This window comes from Camarhynchus parvulus, chromosome 19 (assembly GCF_901933205.1).
Source record: "Camarhynchus parvulus chromosome 19, STF_HiC, whole genome shotgun sequence".
In the NCBI taxonomy this organism is placed as follows: domain Eukaryota; kingdom Metazoa; phylum Chordata; class Aves; order Passeriformes; family Thraupidae; genus Camarhynchus; species Camarhynchus parvulus.
Window position 1 is genome coordinate 7,751,231 of NC_044589.1, and position 22,388 is coordinate 7,773,618.

Here is a 22,388-nt window from a genome sequence, read left to right on the forward strand (position 1 = left end):
GCAGCATGAAAGCCCCACGAGCACAAAACCAGCATCATGCATCCAACTTTGTATTGATCCTGAGGCAATTTTCCATGAAATTCATTGCTGTGCACAGAGACAAATGCACTTTTCCTGGACTCCTTTTGTGCCTTTTGGCCCCCTGAATAGATAGTTTTTAATCTAATCTGAAAGCTCCAGACACAGGAGGATTTGTACTGCACGTTTGTGATTCTCAGGGGCACAGGGACAAGTGCACCAAAACCCCAGCAGAAATTCTGAAAACACCAGAACTCCTCTGGATGGTTAGGAAGGATTAGATCTTTGCCTGGAGAAAATTAAACTCCAGCTGTTTGTGCTGAGGGTGGCTGGAGTCTGTCACTGACAGAGCTGAGCTGAGCAGGAAATGTGGGGTTTGCAGAGCAGGGAATGTGGGGTCTGTAAAGAGGAAATGTGGGGTTTGCAGAGCAGGAAACATTCCTGGGATGGGATCCCCTGCATTGCCATCAGCTCTTCCCTGAGCAGCACCAAGCACAAATCACTGCAGCAGGACACAGCAGCAGCACCAGGGACAGCTGGTAATGAACTGCTCTGGAAATGTTCATTATTTGAAGTGTCCCAAGCAATCACACAGGTCTCAGATATTTGCTGTAATACCGTTCATTTAGGAGCACACTGAATTTGCCAACAACAGTGAGAGAAGTACCTAAGTACCTTTGTTAAACATCCTGCAATTTAAAACTTCAGAGCTTGCTCTCTGTGATGTCTCTGCTGTCCTAACCCAACAGCCTTGCCTTGAAAGGTAAACTGAGTCCATTTATCACTAATGTTGAAATTGAGAGAATTGGCTGAACATGTTAAAATAGCCTTGAAAAAACCAAAAACTAACAGAGTTTCAGACCAGCTCAGTGCAGTCAGCATGACTGGAGGGTGTGTATTGTTGTAGCTATCCCAGTGGGAAAACTTTCCCCAGTTCTCCCAGTAGTCACAGCATGGACAGTGGTATCTTTATTATCTTAATTTACAGAACATGTTGTGTGCCATCTGGCAGTGGAGCAGGGGCTGCAGTTCCAGCATGTCTGAAAGGAAGGATTGCAAGGCAAGGAGTCCCTCATGTTCTCTGTAGTTTCCTTCCATTACATGGTTACTCATTTGTTCAGTTGCCCTGGAAGTCCAGGAGTAGCTCAATCTTTTTGGGAGCTACAGGGATATATTTCATCCAAGCTCCACATTAAATAGTGCAGACACAGAAATTAATGATGTACTCAAAGCCAAAACTAATTTATAGACTTTAGGAATTATTTCCTGCCTGCTGGATTTCCAAGCAAAAGCCAGTGTTGCAGGGAGAGGCAGCCAAGGCTGCTCTATCTTGATCCACATTAGAAAGTGTTTGGTGTGTAAAAAAAGGTTACACAGTATTCTGTGAGCTCCAGGCAGGCTCTTGCTGCTCCTAAATCAGACACAAAAGACATCTCCAAACTCAGAAGGGACTCAGAGGGCGTTTGTGCCTCCCTGGGCTCTGGGAGTGCAAGGAGAGATGTTCAGGGAAGGCCATGAGAAGTGGAGTTGCTTGCTGTGGTGTTTTAAGGGATGGCTCTTGTTAAAAAGCAGAGACCTTTGAGCAGATATGTGCTGTGTTTGAAGCACTGTGTGACACCAGAGGGAGGAGGAGAACCTCAGCTTTGAGGTGTGAGGAGAGATCATGGACTCCAGGGCTCTCAGGAGTTTTCTCTTCTGCTGGTAATTGAGTAATTTCCTCTGTGCTCTCCCCTCTCCGGAAGGGATTTCTGGACCTGTTTGTCTTGGCTGCTGCTCTGGCTTCCACCAGTGAAAGCTCCATTTCCTGAATACCAAGGTCACCCAGAAGAAAAACCAGCAACAGCAGCAGCTCCCATTTCAGAACAGGTGTGGGGAGGGAACTCCCTCTTGCCCTAAAGATTTCATTGAGCAATAATTTCCACATGAGGTATATTTACTATCCCAGCCTTTCGCTCCCAGAACTGGCTAAGCCTGTTTTTAAACCAGACACTTTCAAGATGTTCAGGTTTTCTCATCCTGTCCTGATTGTTTGCTTGATTTCATCATCAGCCTGGTTCAGGTTGGGAGTTAAAAGCCAGCACAGCAGGAGCTGCACCATGTGGAAGGAGCAAATGCTCCCGTGTGAAAATATCTTCAGCATGTGAGAAAGAAATTCAAATTCCTTATCAAGGAAATGAATCCCTGAAGCCAGAGGGATTGATTTACATGTGATTGCTGCCTGCTTTAACTCATGAGCAGCACAGTGGTGCTGTGGAATCAGAGCCCTGATTACTTATATGGATATTTAGATGATATATGATATATTTAAGGTGGGACATCCCTGCTGTCCCTGAGCCAGATGTATGCTGAGAGGGATCAGACACAGCAATGCCAGCTTGGCCAAGTCACTGTGCAGATACCTTGGGAATTGTACTTAAAAATCCCTTTATTTGAAGAGACAGGCAATTCAGTAAACAATAACAGTAAACTGGACTGCAGCAAGTGAAAATGGGCTCTCTGTAGTCTCTTCAGCTGGTTCAGACGTTACATAAGCTCAGCAGCTTCTGTTTCAAAACAGATGTGGAGAAGGAAAACCTCCAAAGGTGTTTCTGAACAGATAATTCCCATGTCAAGAATATTTCCTAACCCAGCCTTGTTGCTCCCACAGTTGGCCTGAGCTAGTTTTGTAAAAACAATCATTAGTTTATTTAGTCTGCTCACTGAAGTCTCTTATCTCAGTCTTCTGGTTTGTTCTCTTGTAACCTCCACAGAAGAAAAAATGTGTGTTTTGGCTTGTCTGGAGTTTTTAGTTTGATTTCCTAAGGAAACAGGAATAATGCAATTGTATTTATATGTATGTGCACATGCATGTTTCAAAAGACTTTAGAGCCCATTGGCCAATTTCAACCACGTTTGACAGCAGGGTGCTGCTCTTAAAAATGTTCTGTTTGTACAAATTACATGAAAATCTAGGAGCAGGCGGAAGAGACAAACCCTCTCTCTGTCCCCATTGAGTAAAAAGGTTTAGTGCAAGTCCAGCCCTTATCAGACTCACACTGTTATTCACCTGAATAGGAATTTATTCTGCCTGCAGTGAGTGGGGGATGTTGTCATCTTAGGGAAGTAGCACTCTAAGTAGGAGTGACTTCAGAGTGGGTTTTTTTCTTATCTGTAAAGCCCAGGGTGCTGTGCTCACCCTGAGCTGTGCTGAATTTCATGATGAGCTCCCCACAGGGAGGGCTCAGCCCCTTGGCCCTGCAGAGCTCTCTGCCAGTGCTGATGTGCAGCAGCAGCCAAAGTTAAACACATCCTTCTTCTCCTTATAAAATAGGGGTTGACCAAAAAATGCTTCTTTGTATGTGAATGAAACCAATTTTGGTCCCACCAGTTCCTGCCAGCAAAGAGCAACCTGGGGCTTGCTGGCCACTGGGCAAAGTGGAAAGTCTGACTGTGGGTGGGTGGGTTTATAAGCAGGCTTGTGTGAAGTTTGTGGGGTTTGAAGTATTTCTCATCACTGCCTTTGTGTTTCCTCTCCCTCCTGACTCAATATCCCCAGGCTGGGAAGGCCTCTCCTGCTGGAGGAGCAGGTTGCAGGATGGGCACGGTGGCTTTGATCTTCCCCTGATCTCTAACCCAGTGCTCCAGGCCCTGCATATAAAATAGATTTTGGGAAGGGAGGTGCTGTGACTGAGCAGGGCTGCAGCATTTCCTTCCCTGAAGAGAGAACAAGCTGGCAAGGAAGCAAACATTGCCTGAAACGTGGGAGTTGATGATTTCTTCCTGCTCCCAGAGAAGGGAGCTGTGGAGAGCTCTGCTGCTGGGCCTCTCCCAGGGCAAGCACTGAGCTGTGCACTGTCCAGGGACTGTCACTTCCACTCCCTCTCCACTCTGTGCTGCCACTTTGGCTGCCTGGTGGGGACTGGGAGCCTTTAAGTGCCCATTGCACAGAGGGAGGGGTCCCAGGGTGATGCCTCAGCCCTGGCACTCTGTTGGTGGGTCTGAGGGCAGGGAGCCAGGGGTGTTCTGGGCTCTGGGCAGTGCTCTGTGCACACATTACTTCTGCATTTTGGAGCTGCCATTTCTCCCTGCAGAGAAGCAATTAACAATACAATCTAATTCAGTGAAAAGCCTGATTTGGTTGTACAAAAATGCATTCAGATTGTTTAAAAAGGCTTCTCCTATCAGAACCAGGACAGTCATACAAGCTTGTGTGGCTTGTGTTGCAGCAATGTCCTGATTCAAACCATGGCTTCAGCCTGTCATCCACAGGCACTGGAGGATGTTCTCAGGTCCAGGGGAGAGTGATTCATAGAGCTGGACCTCTGGGGTCAGGAACACATTTGCAACAGATCACTCTGAAAGTGACCTTTTGCCCTAGTAATAAGTAACAAGTGCATCCTGCCAGTGGGGACACGATCTTTGTCATCTCTCTGTTGTTCTGGCTGTTGTGCTGTGCACTCATCTGCTTCCAGAGTGCCTTGTTTGTTTGCTTGTGTTTCTGTGGCATGAGGAGTTCACACACAAGGCCTCATTGTGCAACACATAAACAGCTCGTTAGACACAACGGGCTGGGTCAGGGCTTGGATGTCAAATTTGGGAACTGCTCAGGCTCCTCCTCCTGCTCCTAAATGCTTCTTGTTGTGTGTTTATTGCAGGTGGTGACGTTTGATGCAGGAGGAGTGAGTGGCCATGCCAACCACATCTCTCTCTACAATGCTGTCAGGTACAATGTCTGCAAACTTCTCTGGGCTGGGCTGGTGCTGCTGTGGAAACAGAACCAGGGCAGTGTTCACTTCACTGCTCCAACTCAGAGCCAGGCTGTGGGATGTGACACTGTCTGGAGAAACTGCCACAGCTCTGGAAATAACCTACAGCATCTTTCAGTGTTCCATCAGCTGGGAGCTTGCCAGTCTCCCTTTCACTGGGCCCTCTTTGCCCTTCCTGTTCTTGATCCCACTAAAATATACCACAGATCACTTTGCACTCTGCTTTGAGGAGTGTGTGAATACCTGATGGCTGAGCTGGTGGGAGGTGGCTTTTGGAAAGTTCTTCACCAGAGGATGTTGCCATCTTGTCCAGGTACCTGAATTTACCTCTCTGCCCAAGAACATTGCTCTTTCACTGGAGCTGTCCCTATTTACCACGTTTAGGAATAGTCTGTTAGTTCCTTCACCATTTTATTCCTTACATTCTGAGACCCCGTGTCTCCATGTTGTGATGGTGAGGTTAATAGACAGAAATCCCTTTATTAAAATCACTCAGATTTTGCTGGCAAGACAACCACTGTGTTTACTTTAACCCTCTGCTCATTCAGACCTTTCTGTGTCCTAGAGAGATTTCCTCCAGAGCTGCCCCTGCCTTTCCCAGGCATGAGAAGAACTCTTTGCAAGTACAGCTTTGTATTTATAGCACCCATTTGTTTTCTGAATCATCTGTGCAATTCAAATAAACAAATTCTTCTGGCTGTCCTTGCTGACAACATCACAGTGATTTGCCTTTCTCACTTGCCTAGAGAAAGCTGCAGTGCCACAGAACCCATATTGGGACCTCCAGCTCCTCTGGGAAGATGCTGAGAGCTTTGATGGCTGGAATTCAGTGTTAGAGGGGGATCATGGCTTTTCCCAGCAACTTCTGAAATTGCCTAACAGAGGAGAGGGGGTGGGGTTAAAGAAGCAGTGCTGTGTTTGGGCTGGGTGGGGAGATGGATTCAGGCACAGTTTGAGGAGTGAGCAGGGGTTGTGCAGAGGCTGAACACTGAGGAGCAGAGATTGAGCAGAGGCTGAACACTGAGAGCAGAGGTTGATGACCAAGGCTCACACCATTGGCACAGAGGGCCTAAAGAGCTTCCAGCTGCCTGGAGCTCTGTTTGCTCACTCAACTGCTCTATGACCTACAAAGAGGAATGAAAGGCAGGTTGTTAGGTGTCCTCCTCCACCCTGAAGAGATCATGGGAAAACAAGTTAGCTGCTGCGTTATAGATGAGAAATTTAAGGAGAACTCAAGTTCTACTCTTGTCTTACTTTGTGGCTGTGCAGAAATCACTTTCCCACCTTCATGCTTTGTTTCCCATGTGTGCAGTGGGGATCTAACCCTCTTGTCTCAGAGCATGTTACCAGGAAATGCTCATTGTCTACAATTCCCTTGAAGCCAGAGCTTTGCATTGGTGCTCAGCTGGAGCAGAACACTCTGGGCTGATGAGATCCATGCTGATAGGGACACCAGAGCACGAGCAATTCTCATTAACTCAGGGCTGCTTTGTGTCTTGTCTCCCTTCCAGTCCTGAATCAGCAGAATTAATCATGGTAGCCCCATCAGCTGCATGTGGCAGGAGTGATGCCATGGCTGCTGAAAGGTTAAGTTTATTTTTAGTGGCTTGCTTGCCCTCATTATTTTTCAGTTTGTGTTATGGAGGAAGTAGAGCGTGACTGTATCACTCCTGACTCTCAGTGCCCTGATGAGTTCTCACATGTTGGCCAGTCCAGGCAGCTCTGGGAGCATAAACTGAGGCTTCTCCTGTGCCCCTGTGCCAGCAGAGCTCTGCAGAGCAGCAGTGGCCACCCCTGGGGCCCCAGTGCTGCATGGCAAGGGAAAGGCAAACGACCTCTCCCCTCCAGGTATCATCTGCAATGTATTTATTAACCTTCTTCAAACAAGTCCTGCAGGGTTCTGCCTCCACTGTGCAAACTGGAGGAAAGGATGAAGCAGGGGGCTGGTGCAGTGATCCTCAGCTCCTTTGGATGCTCCCATTGTCTGGGGGACAGGCTTGTGCCCACTTCCATGAGATTACTTTCTGCAAGAGCAGGGCTGGAATGGGCTCTGTGACCTCTCCCACAACTCCTCACTTCAGGAGGTGCAAATTATTGAACAGCTTCAAAAGGAATAAAACAGTTCAGGAAATGGTCATAGCTGAGCAGATGCTCAGTATTGCCTGCTAAGGGCATAAATATTCTTTGCAGTGTCTGGAACAGAGGTTATGTTCAAAGGAGCAGGAGTTACTCAGAAGAAATGAGCTCTTTCCCTTGCAGCAGCCTTCCTCCTGACAGCTTGCAGGAGTCCAGCTGCTGCTGTGTGCCTGCCTGGCCTTCAGATCTGGGAGGAACTGGGAAATGCCAGGGTTCAAGGATGGATTTATTCTTCTGCAAGGGAAAAATAAGAAAAAACAGGATGGGAGAGGAACGCAAATTACTATTTGATTTCAGTCTCCCCTGGGAGTATTTCAGTTCTGGCTTCCAAACAGAAAAAAAACCAAAAAAACAACCCAAATGCAAGAAAAACCCACTGCAGCAAAGCAGGGAGGACTGGAAGCAATCTCCTCTAGCTTGATTTGGCAACATCATCCTCTTTTATCCCCCAAAACAAGAGCTTTCCCTGTTGCCATGGGAGGTTGGATCCTTTACACTGATCCTCAAGGAAGAGCAGGTTTTGAGTGACATCCCGGTCACTTTATCCCCCCTCAGCATTTGGCCAGTCACAAGGCACTGTGGTGATGAGCTTGGTAAATACTCTGTGGCAAGAACATTGGAGAACCTCTCTTTCCTGCACTCTGAAATGACAGTGCCTGCTCTGAGATCACATGTAACATCAAGGTGTTTTAATTTTGCATGAGTCACTGTGCATTTTGATTTTAAACAGCCCCTCTTGCCCAGGAGCCTGGCAAATGGGGGGCTGTTGGGTTTGTTGTTTGCTTGCTTAGGATGGAGAGGAATCATCTTTGTGAGGAGGAGGAGGGAGGACTGTGCCACTTGTTTTCTTTAATGAGCTATCAAATCCATTTTATCCCAGCTAGAACAGAAAAGAATAGTCTTGTCTGCTTAGGGCAGAGCAAACTGAGTGGAAAATAGGAGCTGCTATATTTAACCACTGTGCATTATGTTGTTATAGCAACTGCATCCATAAAACTTCTATCAATGATGCCATATAAAAAGCTACATCAAGGAATCATTAGCTGAGCCTATTCTCATCAATTCCATTTGGAAAAACGCCTCCCAGTCCTGCAGGATGTTTGTGAACATCCACCAGCTCTGTGGCAGGTTGTAAATGAGGCTGTGCAGAGATGATATTTGGGAGTTTTTTCACTCAGCAGTGGATGAGGATGCAGCCTGAGTGCCACCAATGCCTTGTGGCACTGCCATGTCCCAGCCTGGCCGCTGAATGCCCCACTCCTGAATTGCCAATGCCAGGGACATTGTGCAGAGGGCTGCACTGAGCCTCCCTGGAAGGGGAGGGTTGGGTAAATGCCAGCTGCAAATCCATGGAAACAAAGAGGAGCAGTGTCCAGCCAGTCCCACTGGGTGGGAGCCATTCTCAGAGGCCACCAACTGCATCCCACCCCGACAGAGCACAGTTCTGCTGTGAGCTTCTGTGGAATTTCCAAGGCCAGGTCTTAAAGGACAGGGAGGAAGCTGGGTTTGGGTGATTAGCTTGATAAAAGTGAATGATAGCCCATTTAGCATTTTTATTTGGTGCCTTCTTATAGTGTGGGGCTGGAAGATCTCTGCCTCCTTTCAGCAGCTGCAGCCTGTGCATTTCTCACTTGTTTTACTGATCTTAAATGTCCTGGGGAAGCTTATGAGTGATGGCTGTGGTTGCAGCCAGACTGTCCCCATAAGGCTGAGACAGAATTGTACTCTGCTGTCTATCCTTGAGACTTCCCCTCAAAGCTCTCTGCCCTGGCATATATCCCATAGCTGGGTGTGGAGTTTTAGGTTTTATCTCTTTCCTTTACCCCTTTCCCTCATTCCTTCATTTGACCAAGTTCATTCATCCCAGTGCCCTTCCATGACACTGTTGAGAGCCATCAGGATTAAAGCTGAGCATGGAGCACCAGCACAGAAGGGATTCCCCCTAAAAAAGGGGTTTTTTCCCAAAGAAGCAGCCTCAGGGGGTGTCCTTCCCTGTATCACAGTGAGGGGAGCAGTGACACTGCACATTCCTCTCCCAGACAGTGCAAGGCCCAAAGCACAGAGCCAGGACAGCTCTGGCAGCTGGAACATCTGGATTGTCACTGGCAGAACCATCTTTTGCCACTGCCCCATGTGTGAGCACAGAGAGCCTGAGCAGTGTTGTACAAAGTGCTGCTCCGTGGTGTAGTTCAGGATGCATGGAAATGGAGCCAGAAAATCCAGCTAGGGAGGGAGGAGGCATTCCAGAGAGCAAACATCCAACATCTGGCAAGGATATCCTTCTAACGTCTCTGTGATTCCTAGGAGACTGCCTGTTCTTCCTCCTTCACATCTGTTTCGTCAGATTAATTGGGCAGATTAGAGGTTGGGATCCTAAATGGAGCCCCAATGCAGCTTTAAGACATCCTTTCTTTGCCATGCTCTTCAAATCTGTATTTCCCCAGTGCTCCACAGCAGCCAGCAGTCAGTTCAGTGAAGGGTTTTACCTCTGGCTTGGGAAACAATTTAAAGAGTGAAGTCATTGAATTCAATGAACAACTTCTCATCAAACAGAACATCACCCAAACCATAACACACCCTCGTGGACATGAGCCCCAGAGGAGTTCTGTGCTCCCCAGGACTGAGGTTTCAGCTCCATCTGGACTTGTTCCTGCTTGGAACAGCTTGGGAGGTTTCACTGCTCAGTGCCACAGAGGAGCTGACCCACTCACACCTTTCCTGAGCATGCCTGAGTGAAGACAGGGAATTTGGGAGCTCAGTCCTGCAGTTTGCAGGGTGAGGGCTTTGGGCCATTTCAGTGTTTCTGCTGAGCAGATGGAGCTGGTGGCTGCAGAGCCTTCAAAGCAGGGCCTTGAGGGAGGAGCTGGGGCTGAGATCTTGCAGGGCAGAAATGGTTGGAGCTTTTGGATGCCTCATGGCCTTCCCAAATTCTTCCCTGCAGAGGGTCTCACATGTGGACCTGAATCTACCACAGGCATTGCAGGAGAGGTGCCCTGTAACCACCAGGCTCTGGCACCTGGGCAGTGGGTGGGATTGAGCCACCTTAGGTCACTTTGTGTTTAAAAAGGATTATAAAAAGTCTCTCCGGGTAGAAAAAACAAAACACCCACATGGAAAAATCTCCTGAAAAAGAGCCTGTGTTTTACTTTTTGAGATTTTATGCCAAACTCTTTCATTTCGACCAAACCACAGCAAGTCCAATCTGTAAAACAACATTCCCGAAATGGCAACAACTGAGAGCTGCAACCTCTCCCCTACTTGGAAGTGTCCCATGGAGACTCTCCAGCAGGGTGGAGATGGGAGTGAGAAGATGGATTTGGGAGAGGATTGGCTCATTTTGTGAACGTGTGCAGGAGGTAGAGCTTCGTGTTTCTCTCTCTCTCTGCAACCACAGAGAAATACAAATGAGCAAGGCTGCAATTCCTCTGCACACAGAGCTGGGTGGAGCCCATTCCCAGGGCTCTGCACTGAGCTTTGCTGAGAATTGAAGCACTTGGACTGGGACAAAAAGGATGAGGAGAGATGCAGTTTCTTCATGTCTTTTCTTCCAGATGAGTGACTGGTCTGCTGGCAGCAGCTTTGAGGACCTTTCAGTAACCAAACACAGTTTGTGTCTCCCTGAACATTTACACGAGCACAAACTCCTTCATTTACTGCTGAATCACACTTTTCTTCCCTGCTGAAGATGCTCCCTGCTCCTGCTGAATCGTTTCCATATGAGCTGGATCTCTCACTCCTGTTTCTAGTGACAGGAGTGGTTATTATTAGTTCCCTCTTGGAGCAGCTCAGGCCTTTGAAGGTGCCTCCATGGCAGAGCAGCACACCCAGAACAGACACTGGGCTTTCAGAGCTTGCCAAATTTCACAACCACTCACTGCTTTATCTCTCCAAGCTTATTCTAAAAGTTTCCCACCCTACTAACTGTACCAAGTGCTGAATCATTTCTTTGGGTGGCCAGATTCCACTTGTGGGGGAAGAAACCTCTGGCAGAAGAGCAGAGCAAATATTAATGGAGATATTTAAATTACAAGGCAACATTTAACAGTCTTTGTCAGGGCAGTAAGGCTTGAGTGGTGGGGCAGAAGGTGCCCAAGTCACTATTCCAAGGCCATTGTTTAGCAGGAAATGGCATTGCTCTGGCTCTGGAGCAGAGGACACCACTGGCAGGAGAATCTGTTTAAATATGTTTTCTGATTGCTGTTTGAGTTCTGTCATGACCTGCATTTCTGGCTTGACTTCTGCTTTGTATTGCATTGGGTATTCATCACTCCGTGCTTCCTATTTTGTCTAGGCCTGTGTAGCTAATCCTTTTCCTTGAACTTAACCAACAGCCAGAGATAATCCTAGTTTGAAAGTGACTGGAGAAACACAGCAGTTTACATATAATGCATGTTTTATCCTGGCTGATTTACACATGAACTGACACATTGTCCTTTGTCAGATACACCACTATTAGGTGATAACAATCTCTTTAAATATTACACAGGGTTAAATAACTTTTTTTTATTATTATTTCCTTTCTCCTTTTGGCAAATGTTCCATTGTTTGGATGTCTTTTTCTCCTGGAAGAGCAGGACTGGGTGTGGGACAGCCCTGAGTGCCATCTGCTGGAGACCTGCTGCTTCCCAGCCCTGCCGTGGGCCAAATCCAGGATGGCTCCAAAGCCATGAGCAGGAAAACCAAGAGGATTAAGAAAGGAATTGAAATGAACACCCCCTGATGCCCTCACCATCCCAGGGCCATTTGCTTACACTTCCTGATGGAAGTGCCACCACCATTCACATCTCCCATCCTTGGTCCTCCTGTTCTGTTTTGCTGCAGAGACTTCCCGGGACAAAGTCATGAAGGGATCAAAGTCTTGGTGAGCAAAAAGCCAGAGCAGCTTCTCAGATGTTCCAGTGCCAGCCTGGGTTAGAAAAAAAGAGCTGGTGCCCAAAGAGGAGCAGCTGCTGAGACAATTCCCCTGGCCAGCAGAGCCAGAGGTGCTCCCAGGGCTGAACAGCCCTTGGCAGCCTCTTGGGTTTCCTTGGGAAGTCTGAGAATGAATTTGATTTATGGAGCTTATTTGTGGTGTGTCCCAGCAGGCAGGATGGGGGAAGGAATGGCAGAATAGTGTGGGGAATGAGTCCTGCCTGAAGTGCATCCAGTGTGGGCTCCTGAAGTTTCTCACAAGTTTGGCCATTGTCACTGGGTGTTAAATGAAAAGTCTTGGTTTAATGTGCAAGGTTTTATTCCTGTAAAATCAGAGTTTGAGTCATTCCACTCAAATGTTGACCCCTTGAATCTCTTCTTTCACAGGTACCTGCACTCAGAGGGGAAGTTACCTGAAGGTAGGAGTCCATCACCTCTCCTCCCACCCCACATCCCCACCCTGCAGTGCTTGACATCCCTGCTGTGTCCAGGGTTCAGCTGCCCAACTCAGCCCTGCACTGCAGATGAAACCCACAGCTGATCTTTTCTCTTCCTGCAATTTTTTACCAGTTCAGGCTTCTCTACAGTCACTTTTCAGTCCCTTGGGGTTGTCCTGCCTCAGTGGTGTGATGCAGTGTCTGGCCTGTGCCTCCTGGGTGAATTTGAGTGCTCTTTCCAGGTCCCTCAGCTTAGTCACAGAGTTTTTGGTCACATCCTGCTTACAAGCCTTTTTCCTTTTCTGTGACAAAATCCTCAGCAATGATTACCCACTTAGCCAAAAATATTTGCATGTAGCAAGTTAAGCCTCCACCAAACTGTGCTCAGAAAGGAATCCGAAATCTGCAGTGGCACAACAAACTGTAGTGGCTTCTTCCACCTGTGAGCAAGAATCTCTGAGAAATTCTCTGTACAAACAGGGAAAGGAAAGAAACAAAGTACAGAAGGAGGTAGCTCCTGAGCCCTTTTCTAGAGCAGAGCTGCAGCCCTTATCTCTAACAAACAGTGCCTGCCCAGGGACAAATGTGTGGGCCTTTTTTAAGCACAAAGCTGTCACTCAGCTGTTTGGACAGAGCATAGGAAGGTGGCTCAGCCAGGCCCACCCAGTCAACCTCCTGCTCCCTCAGCAGCCATGCAGGCTGTGTTCCTTTAATGCTAATTCCCAAATCATTGTAGGATTTGAATGAGTCACAGCAAATCAGCTTTAATTCTCTGCTAGCAGGAAGTTGCAGGCCTAATGAGACAGCATGAGCCAAGATGGCAGGATGCCCTTAAGCTGAGCTCTGACTCCAGTCCCTTCATTCCCCAGTTCATGAAAGAGGAGTGTTAGTGCCAGCTTCATTCCTGGGACCTTTCCTTTGTTCAGCCTTGGGCTGCAGCAGAGCTCTGTGTGCAGCACAAAGGACAAGGGGCTGCAGTGGTTGATGTCACTGCTGGCTGTCAGGCCCCATCTACACTGAGCCACTTTCTTGTGCTGCTCATGCAGGTTTCACTCTGGTCCTGAATATGGGCTGTGCCTCAAATCCATTCAGGTTTGAAACAGACCCACATACAGAGAACATTTCCATTTCTCCAGCAGCATCAAGAGGCTGCTGGAGCTCTGTGCAAGCCTTGCTGCTCTGATTACATCACATCTGACATGACCTACAAACACCAAAGGAACGGGGAGCTCCCATGCTGCTGCTTATGCTAAGCCTTTCCAAATATAGTTCCAGTCTCATTGAAATTCCCAGTATTTATAATTTGATCTGGCAGGCGTGCAGGGCTGTGCACCAGAGGGGCTTAATGAAACAAGGGTGATGTGGGATTGAGGCTGTCTGGATGGAGCTGAAAGGCATGTTCAGGCCATGGAAAAGTGCTGTGCTGCTGTTGGGAAGAGGGAGCTGTTTGTGGGTGAGCCTGTGTAAGCCCATGTGATCAGGGAATCCACAGAAAATCTCCCTGCAAATGCAAAAGCCAGCTAAGCCTTGCATTGCCTCAGTGATATGCAAATGAGCACCCTAAATATCCTGCTCTGCTTTCTAATGCCTTTAGCCAGCACAAACACAACAGGCTTTTTATAATCTGTAATCAAGTTCTCCAGCCCAGGCACAAGCACTTGTTTCAAGAAGCCAAGACAAGTGCTGGATGTGCTCCCACCCCTGCCACTGGCCCCTTCCAGCTGCACCCAGTGCTTTTCCAGAAGAACCTGTGCCTCCTTCCAACAGGAGCAGTGCAGGCCTGCAGCACACACAGTGCTCACTCAGGAGCTCCTCATTCTAGGCATCCTTGCTGCCTGAGTGATTTGGAAGTGGAAATCCAAGCTGAGCAGGCTGCAGGCTTCACACACTTCTATTCTCAGCCTAATCCATGAGCTATATTGATCCTGCCCTTTCTGCCAACCTGGAGAGGTTGCATTACACTGCTAATCCCATCCTGCCCAGGTCACAGGCACAGCAGGCTGTGAAAGGCTTCACCTGCTGGTGTCACAGGACTCCTCAATGGCAGCACTGCTCTCACCCTGCTTGGCAGGGAGCAGCCTGTTTCTCTGAACCCTTTTCCATCTCTCCCTGGACTGTATATTCCTTCCTTGCTTCATTTAATCTCATATTGCCATGCAGAGCAGGCTTTGCTGTCAGCACATGGAAATCCTGCTTGGATCAGTGTCACAGAGGGCTCTCACAGTGCCCTTCTTTTTGGGGAGCTGGATGCCACCACTTCACCTGATCTGACCAAGGAGGGCCCAGCAGGTCAGAGCCATCCACACTGAAATCACTTGCCATGGTTTTGAGTCCTTATTGCTTATTGAGTCCTTATTGAGCTTTGAGGAACAAAAGGGTGCAATTGCTGCATGAATTAATATTTTTCAGGGGAAAAAAATTAAGGGAAGTGAGAGGACATTTGGTTAAAAAGAGCAGCCCAAGCTTCAGAGAGTGGTGCCAGGCCTCTCTTCCCATCACTGTGAGTAGGAATTGGTGTGGCTTTGCCAGAGTCCATTAAAGCCACCCAGGAAAGGAAAGATGTTTGAAAAGCAAACAGGTGCCACTGGGAATGCTGACAGCAGCACTGTACTAATTCTTCCCTCTGAAACTGCCCCAGCAGCAGCCCAGAGGAGCTCTGCAGAGCAAGGGGAAGAACGGCTCCCCCAATCACAGCACATCACAGATTTCCTTCCACGTTTGCTATTTGCAAACAAGAAACTCTCCAGTGGGATTAAAGGAGTGTCAGGGCCCTTCTTTGAGCGACTGCAGCACTTGTGCCTGCAGAGCATCCCCAGGGAGAGCAGCTGGGGCCGACGGCAGCTCCGCCTGTCCCGTGTCCCGGCGGGCTGGAGCGGGACGGGGGCTCAGGAAGTGCCCGGGCCGTGCCTGTCCCAAACGCCGCATTCCCGCACGTCCCAGCGCTGCTCCGTGACCCTGCAGGGCACTGGGGACACGGCACTGGGGACAGGAGGGGCTGAGGGCAGCACTCCGAAGGGATGCGGGTCCCGCTCCCGGGTCCCTCCCGGCCGGCGGACGCCGCCACCTCCCGGCGGCTCCCGAGCAGCGCCCGCCGCTCCCAGCGCGGATCTTCCGCCGCTCCCCCGCTCCGCATTGCCCCTGAGTGCTCTGCCCCTGCTCCTTGCTGCCCACAGCAGGAGGAAATCACTGCTGTGATGCTCTGTGTGACCTGCTGGGAGTCAGCTCCCAGTGTCCCCTCGATGGAAGGGGAGCACGGCCCTGGAGCCCTCTGTGGGGCTGAAATGAAGAGTTAACCAGTTAACTTTGGAGAGTGGGAGAGGCTGTTGAAAAGTTGGAACAACACCCTTGGAGAAAAGAAAAGAAAGAAAGGAATTGAAAGATCCTGGTGATGTGCCAGAGGGAGTCCACGAGAGCTTTGTTCTGTCTCTTCTGTAATTTCACTGTTTCAAGGCTCACTGGAGGAAATCTCATTGCAAATCGAATTGCATCTCTGCCCACCTGTGTAAACTGCGACTTTGGCCTCTTCTGTCAAGCTTTAATACAATGTGGGAAGTGTGGAACATAATCACAGCAGCTGCCAAGCCAAGGAAATCCCAAAGCAGCTCCCTTGAGAGCTACAGGCTCTTAACGGGACCATCAGTAGCTCTGAACTCATCAGTGAAGACAATTTAGCCATGGTAAAAAAAATTAGCAATTAACTTTTGAGTTCAAATGGATCTTTGAAACAGAAAAAAAACCCCTCCAACATCAGCAGAATCTTGAACCACGTTACCTTCATCTGCTTCATCACAAACATCTGAACAATGAATTCAGGAACTCTGTTAAAGTGTTACTGCCTGCCTGAGTTAATATTTTATTCCTGAGGCTTGTAAATATTTATTCTGTAGCTAAGAACTGGAGTAGAAAGATGGAATTTCATTTTGGTAGCTGAACCAGAAACTACTGTTTTAAAATTCCATTATATGATACAGTGTCAGGATTCAGAGAATCATCTACACCTATTTTTTTGAGCCTAATTATGCAGGAAGAATTTAAAAACACCCAGTTTTTGGGATTTTCAAAGCCAGCTTTGCTTTCCACAGGCTATTACAGAACAAGAACCAGTATAAAGGGTCACATACAGAATAACAGACAATACAAATGGTCATAGATGTGTACTGGGCACAAAAAAATCCTGGAGGGAGCATCAGAAGTTGTTCCCCCTTTACACAAGAAAGATTCCCAAGGCCAGCAGCACAGGGAAGCTGCAAAGAGCTGCTGAGCCTGGAGAAAAGGGCACTTTACAAGAATTGCTGCTGGTTTGAAATATTTATCCTTTTTCTCTGTGTAGGGTGCCATGTGCTCGTGCTGGAATCAGTAAATCTCTTCAGGAAATACATTTCCTTCCTGGATGTCCTCATTTCCTGCCTCCTGCCCAGGGATGCACTCTTCATCCTCACAGAGGAGGAGACTGAACAAGCCAAGGTGAGATGAGTGGCACCTGCCTGACCTGTTTGAGTGGCTCATCCTCATTGTGAGCACTTTAGTCACAAGTGTCACATTCCCAGGGGATGCCAGTAGTGTCATCCGTGGGTTAGAAATGTCACTGAGGAATGTCTGCAGTGATTTTTAGAAACATGGGCAAGCCAGGTTACCTCATGTCCTGTGTGACAGGACAGGGTTGAGCAGATTTGCAGCTCAGACAGTCACTGGGCACTGAGTTTTGCACTCCCCAGGATGTAGGATGCATTTCAAAGGAAACTGGATCCAACACAGTATTCTGAACATGTGAGTGGCCTGTGAAAGCCTGGCATGACTGCATGCCAGGAACAGCATCCTTGATCACTAAGATGGAGACAACCTGTGAACTTTTGGTCCAAAGCTCATCACAAGTTCCCTTTACTGTACATTTTTAAACTATTTTGTTGCATAGGATCTCACACATTTACTCCACAGTTCCCTATATCAGAATCTGATTAGCAGCATGAAAATATTTACCCAGCAAGCAGTGCTGTTAATTCACAAATTACAGACTTTTCCTGCTTCTGAGGCTGTTAAAAGATAAGAGTTACTTATGGAGACAGCTTGGACAAAGGTGGTGTTCATTATTCCCATGTATTTTTGTTCCTGAAATCTGACCTTTCTAGGCTGGTGCACTATAAATAGGCTCAGTTGCAGCTGCAGTGGTCAGAAGGAGCAGAGATGTTCCCAGACACACTTATCAGGCTCCTGCTTCCCAGCATGTGAACACTTCCCCAATCCTGAGCTCATGTGGGGAGGAGGAGTTAGAAGTGACACATGAAGTGTCCTTTGGAGCAGGACCCTCTGAGCATCAGGCAGCACAACACAGCCTTGGGGGCAGGCAGGCCCAGAGCTCAGGCAGCCTGCCTCTCCCTGCTCACTGAAAACAGGCTGTCCTATACATGGGCACTGAGCCCCACAGCAGGAGCAGGAAAGTGCCCCCACAGCAGCTCTGGAAGGTTCTGTCATGCTCTGTGCCCTGTTTCTCCTCCTCCTAGAGAGCCATGCGGTGCCATCGCAGCCAGCTCCTGTGGTTCCGCCAGCTCTACCTGCTCTTCTCCCGCTACCTGGTGCTCAACTCCCTGCGCCTGCTCTGACAGGACACCACGCTGTCACAGACATCTTTTTTGTGAAAATCTTTTTCTTTAGGATTTTCTTTTCTGAGAAGCTGAAGCTTCAGAAACAGAATGTAAACAATGGTTATCTGCTGCTGCAGAATGCAGCAAGTAGATTTGTGATTAATCTCGTGTAGATGTTTTGATTCAGTGACCAGTCACAGCAGGGATGGCTCTTGTTCTCTCTCTGAGCCAGCTACTTTTGTTATAATTTTCTTATTCTATTCTTAGTTTAGCTAGCTTGCTTTCTGAGGAAACTTTTTTTTTTTAGTATAGTTATAATGTAATATATACATCATAAAATAATAAATCAAGTTTTCTGAACATAAAGTCAACATTCTCGTCTCTTCCCTCATCTGAAAACTCCAGTGACCACTGTCACACCACTCCAGGAGCAAAGGATGAGCAAAACCACCACTGCCCCAGGCCCAGGACTCAGGAAAGCTCCTGTGTTAGGTGCTCAGCAGGATGGGGTGTTCTTTGTGTGGCATTCTCCACACTACAAAACTCAGGCTGGGTGAACCTCCTTCTGAATATCTTGTTGCCTGATACATTGAGAACAGGGCTAAAGCCTGAGAACAGGCTATAGCTGCTCTATATTCTCATCATAGAAGCTTAAATAAGATGAGAAATTTGGATTAACTTTAATTGGAAGCCAAGCTCTGGAGGATTCTGCATTGGAGAAGATATGGTGCAAACTGTTTCCCCAAGAAGACAGAGCTGCAAGGACTGCTTGGCAACTCTCCCTTGGTGCCTTTGTAAGATCCAGCTATCAGGAGTAACTTTTCAATGCTATCTCCACAGATACAACCATAACACCTTTGTTATTCAGTAAGAACTTTAAAAAGCCAAAGCCATTGAATAAAACATCAGAAATCATACCATTTTTTCTAATTGCACGGATGGTTGCTGTCACTTCTTTTATACACATTGTGTTGCAGGCTCCACCTTCACTTTTACCTCCTGAAATATCAGCTTTTCTTCTTGATTCAGAACAGGCCTCAAGGTCAACTCACGAGTCTCAGCAGGACACAGAAATGAGGTGCCAGTGATTCTAATGAAGTCTTTTGTATTGTGATTTAAACTTTAGCACAGCTAAAGGCAAAGTGCCAAACCAGCAGCCCCTGGAGTGCTTTACAGAGCAGAGGCAGTCTGAAAACTGAATGTCACAAAGAAATGAGACAATCAGCATAGAAAGATTTATTTAAGAAACAGAGAACAGGTAACAGTAATTAGAGATTGATTTCACCAACCAACACCCAGGAAATCCCAGACTGCATTTCCTTGGCAGTGCTCCCAAGGCTGCTGGGAGGGTCTGTCAGGGTTTTGACATGTCTCTGATGGTCTTGTGTTCCCTCACTGCTTTCTCCCACTCCTTGCCATTGATATCCTCTGTGATAATGGTCTGCACAGTGCCATCATCCAGGCAGTGGGGAGCGATTCCTGAAGAAAAACAGAGTACACAAAAACCTACTTTTCATAAAATGTGGGAGAAGCCTGCTCATTCCATGGCTGGGGCATCTCAGGGAATTTAAATGCTTTTGCTGTAAGGCTGAGGAGCCTGGATGAGAATCCTGTCACAGGAAGAAGCCCATGCATTTATAGGTAAGATTGTTTTTTTGGAGGAGCTACAGGTTCAGACTGCAGTTCCTTTAGGAACAAACTCCTAGGACACATGCTGCTCACTGCTGCCATGTCAACATCCAATGGAATCTTTATCCAAGGTTTATTTGGTGGTTAACTCTGCTTAGCACAGTTTGCTTTGTACCTACCATAACCATCAGGGTTGGAACGAGGAGTATAAAAGCTCTGAACACCACAGGTCTTGCAGAACGTGTGCTGGGCACTGTGTGTGTTGAAGGTGTAAGTTGTCAAGTTGTCAGCACCCTAGGCAAAGGAAAAGCACTGTAAGTTTTCCTTGGAAATAGATGGATTCATTACTTTGGAAAGATACAATGTAGAAATGTACAATTTAAAATGCCACCTTCCTGCCTTTATTTGAGATACAGAGCTGTGCATTCCTGCTCCTTTCCTGAACCCCTGTGCTTTGTATGGACACGTGTCCATAACAGTCAGGCCTGGCAACTCCAGGAGCTCTAAACAAGATGCACTAACACAACCACACCAGACAGCTTAAAACGCAGCCATTTCACCCAAACAGCCAAACTCAGGGCAGAAAACTGCTTGTTCTTGGCTCTTGAGGGTAACAGTGCTCGTGCTCATGACCATGCTCTTACTGAGTTCTTACTCTACCTTGAGCAGCTTGAACCGCGACGCTGGCACAATGAAGTGTCGGTTCTGTTTCTTTGTGCAAATGCTGCAACTGTAAAAGAAAACACCACACCTTTCTAGAAGTGGACAGGTTGTAGAGCAGCAATCTGAGCTCTTGACAACAGAAATCCCACTGACAGCTAAAATGGCTCAGAGCTAAGTGGCAAAAGTGGACTTGTGGTGTCAGTAGTGTTTGTGAAGCACACCCATGAACAGACTGGCCCCACACAGGTACCGCAATAAGATATTCTCACATACAACTCTTGAGGATAAACTCTGGCCCTGAGAAATCCACTTAATGGTTCAGAGCACATTTGGGCAATTCTGCCAACATTCATTACCTTGCAAACAAGAAAGTAAAGTTCAGAAGTTCACCCATGAGCTGGAAGCAAACGAGTTGCAGGTAAAGAGGGGTCACTACTGAAACCAGAGGGTGTTTTAGTTTGAGGCACATGTGGTCAGAGCTGTAATGTCACTTGAGAAGAACAAGTTAAAAAAAGACCCATGTGCTTTGAGCCCCTTGCATGAGAGGAAACAGAAAGCAGATGGCTGAGCAGCTGGACTCATTAGATCTCTCCTGACACTTTCTGTGTGAGCCTGGCTGAGACATGAAGTCCTGCCCAAAGCAGCACCTGAAATCACCAACACTGATCTCATAGTGGATCAGGACATAATTAGGGGTAAATCCTGTGGAAACAGCTCAGAGGGTGTCCTGCAGCTGTCTCATCTTTAGCTCTAAGGTTGGAAGAGCAGAGAGCTGACATCCATCTCTGGAACAGGGCACAATCCAACTCACTTGCAGTTGAACACGTGCAGATCTGCTGAAGCCCAGACCTCGAAGCGGACGGCTCCACAGTGACAGCCTCCTGTGTGCTTCACCAAACCCCTGTATTCACTGCAGAGACACAACAGAGCTTTGGGGATCCTCCTCTCTTGGTTTTTGCCCAAGAGAACAGTAAGGCTATACATGACATTCATGTATTCATTATTCAGTTCGGTCTTGAGCTGTTGCAGAACACCAAGAAACATATCCACTCAAATGTATTTAATAACATGTGTCAGAATGAGGTGGAGGATGGCTTTTGTCCTCTGCAGCAATTGCTTTTGTGGTTTAATTAGAAGAGCACCATTTTGAGGACTCTCCACTCTGTACAACACAGCTCCCCATCACACTCCAGGTCACAGTGCTGACCCTGCAGCTGTGTCCATACACAACCCTACACAGAAACCAGGGCTATCACCTCAAAACAGACTGCTTGGAACTCAGAACTGAATTTCCCCACAGTTCCTTCAGTATCATTAATATTCCTCCATTTAAAAGCTGGGGAAAGCAGAGATCTGTGGATTCTACATAATATTTGAAATGTCTTTTATTTCGGGTTGTAACTGCAAAGGAACTTTATGACCAAGGAATTTCTGAGCCTATGCTTCTCTCCCTCCCCAAGCCGCCTCCACAGCAGCTGGGCAGTCACCGTGCGGGTCAATCGCTAAATGCAAAGGAAAAAAACATTTTCCAGATTTTGCCTCCCACGGGCAGCTTCTGATGTGCGGCGCTCTGCATGGAGCGAGCACAGGAAATGGGTGGAGATTTAGCAGCTGAGCCTGGCGGAGCCCTCAAGGGCATTTTCGATGGGAGAGCCGTAAAACACGGGCAGCTTTAGCACAGAAAGGCGCTTTTATTCCGTGATGCGTGCGCCCCCTCCCCATCCCACTCCCGGCGCCCCTTCTGGGCAGCTCTCGGGACCCGCGGTGCAGAGAACGCTGCGGGGAGCGGGACTCGGGCGGGAGCGCCGAGCCCCGGCCCCGTTACTCACTACGCGTCCAGCAGCAGCCGCGCCGCCTCCTCGCAGCTCAGCCGGTGCCGCTCCTGGAAGGCGGCCCAGCGCCCGCTCTGCGCCCCCAGATCGATGACGCTGGGCCCGGGGGGCTCCGCCTTGGCCCCGGCCGGGCTTCCCCCCGCATTCCTGTTCCGGGCCCGGCGCGTCCCGCCCGCGGCCGTGCTGCCCCGCCGGGAGCGCCGCGCGCCGCCCGCCGCGCCGCGCCCCATGCGCCGCCTCCGCCTGCGCCACCGGGGGCGCCCCCGCGACGCGCACGGCCCGGGGGGCGGAACGGCGGCACCGGCGGGCACGGGGGGGCTGAGGGGACACGGAGGGGGACACGGGAGGGGCTGAGGGGACGCGGGAGGGGAAACAGAAGGGGCTGAGGGGACGCGGGAGGGGCTGAGGGGATACGGGGAGGCTGAGGGGACAGGGGAG

The 22,388-nt window shown here is 48.5% G+C and overlaps 2 protein-coding genes across 2 annotated transcripts in view; one reads left to right on the forward strand and one right to left on the reverse strand.

The window, feature by feature from the left end:
* PIGL (phosphatidylinositol glycan anchor biosynthesis class L) overlaps window positions 1-18,729 on the forward strand; it is a 53,126-nt gene extending 34,397 nt beyond the window's left edge. Inside the window, exons 4-7 of the mRNA XM_030962843.1 lie at window positions 4,653-4,720; window positions 12,198-12,229; window positions 16,578-16,711; window positions 17,746-18,729. Of these exons, the coding sequence (XP_030818703.1) occupies window positions 4,653-4,720; window positions 12,198-12,229; window positions 16,578-16,711; window positions 17,746-17,844 (333 nt within the window). The 3' untranslated portion in view covers window positions 17,845-18,729. The remainder of the gene's footprint in view (window positions 1-4,652; window positions 4,721-12,197; window positions 12,230-16,577; window positions 16,712-17,745) is intronic.
* A 310-nt stretch (window positions 18,730-19,039) lies between these two features.
* CENPV (centromere protein V) lies at window positions 19,040-22,180 on the reverse strand. The gene is made up of 5 exons (XM_030962844.1): window positions 21,948-22,180; window positions 20,930-21,028; window positions 20,116-20,185; window positions 19,635-19,749; window positions 19,040-19,305 (listed from the first exon to the last, which is right to left on the reverse strand). The coding sequence occupies exons 1-5, from the start codon at window positions 22,178-22,180 to the stop codon at window positions 19,181-19,183; spliced, it is 642 nt and encodes a 213-aa protein (XP_030818704.1). The 3' UTR covers window positions 19,040-19,180.
* Between the last annotated feature and the right edge of the window lie 208 nt (window positions 22,181-22,388).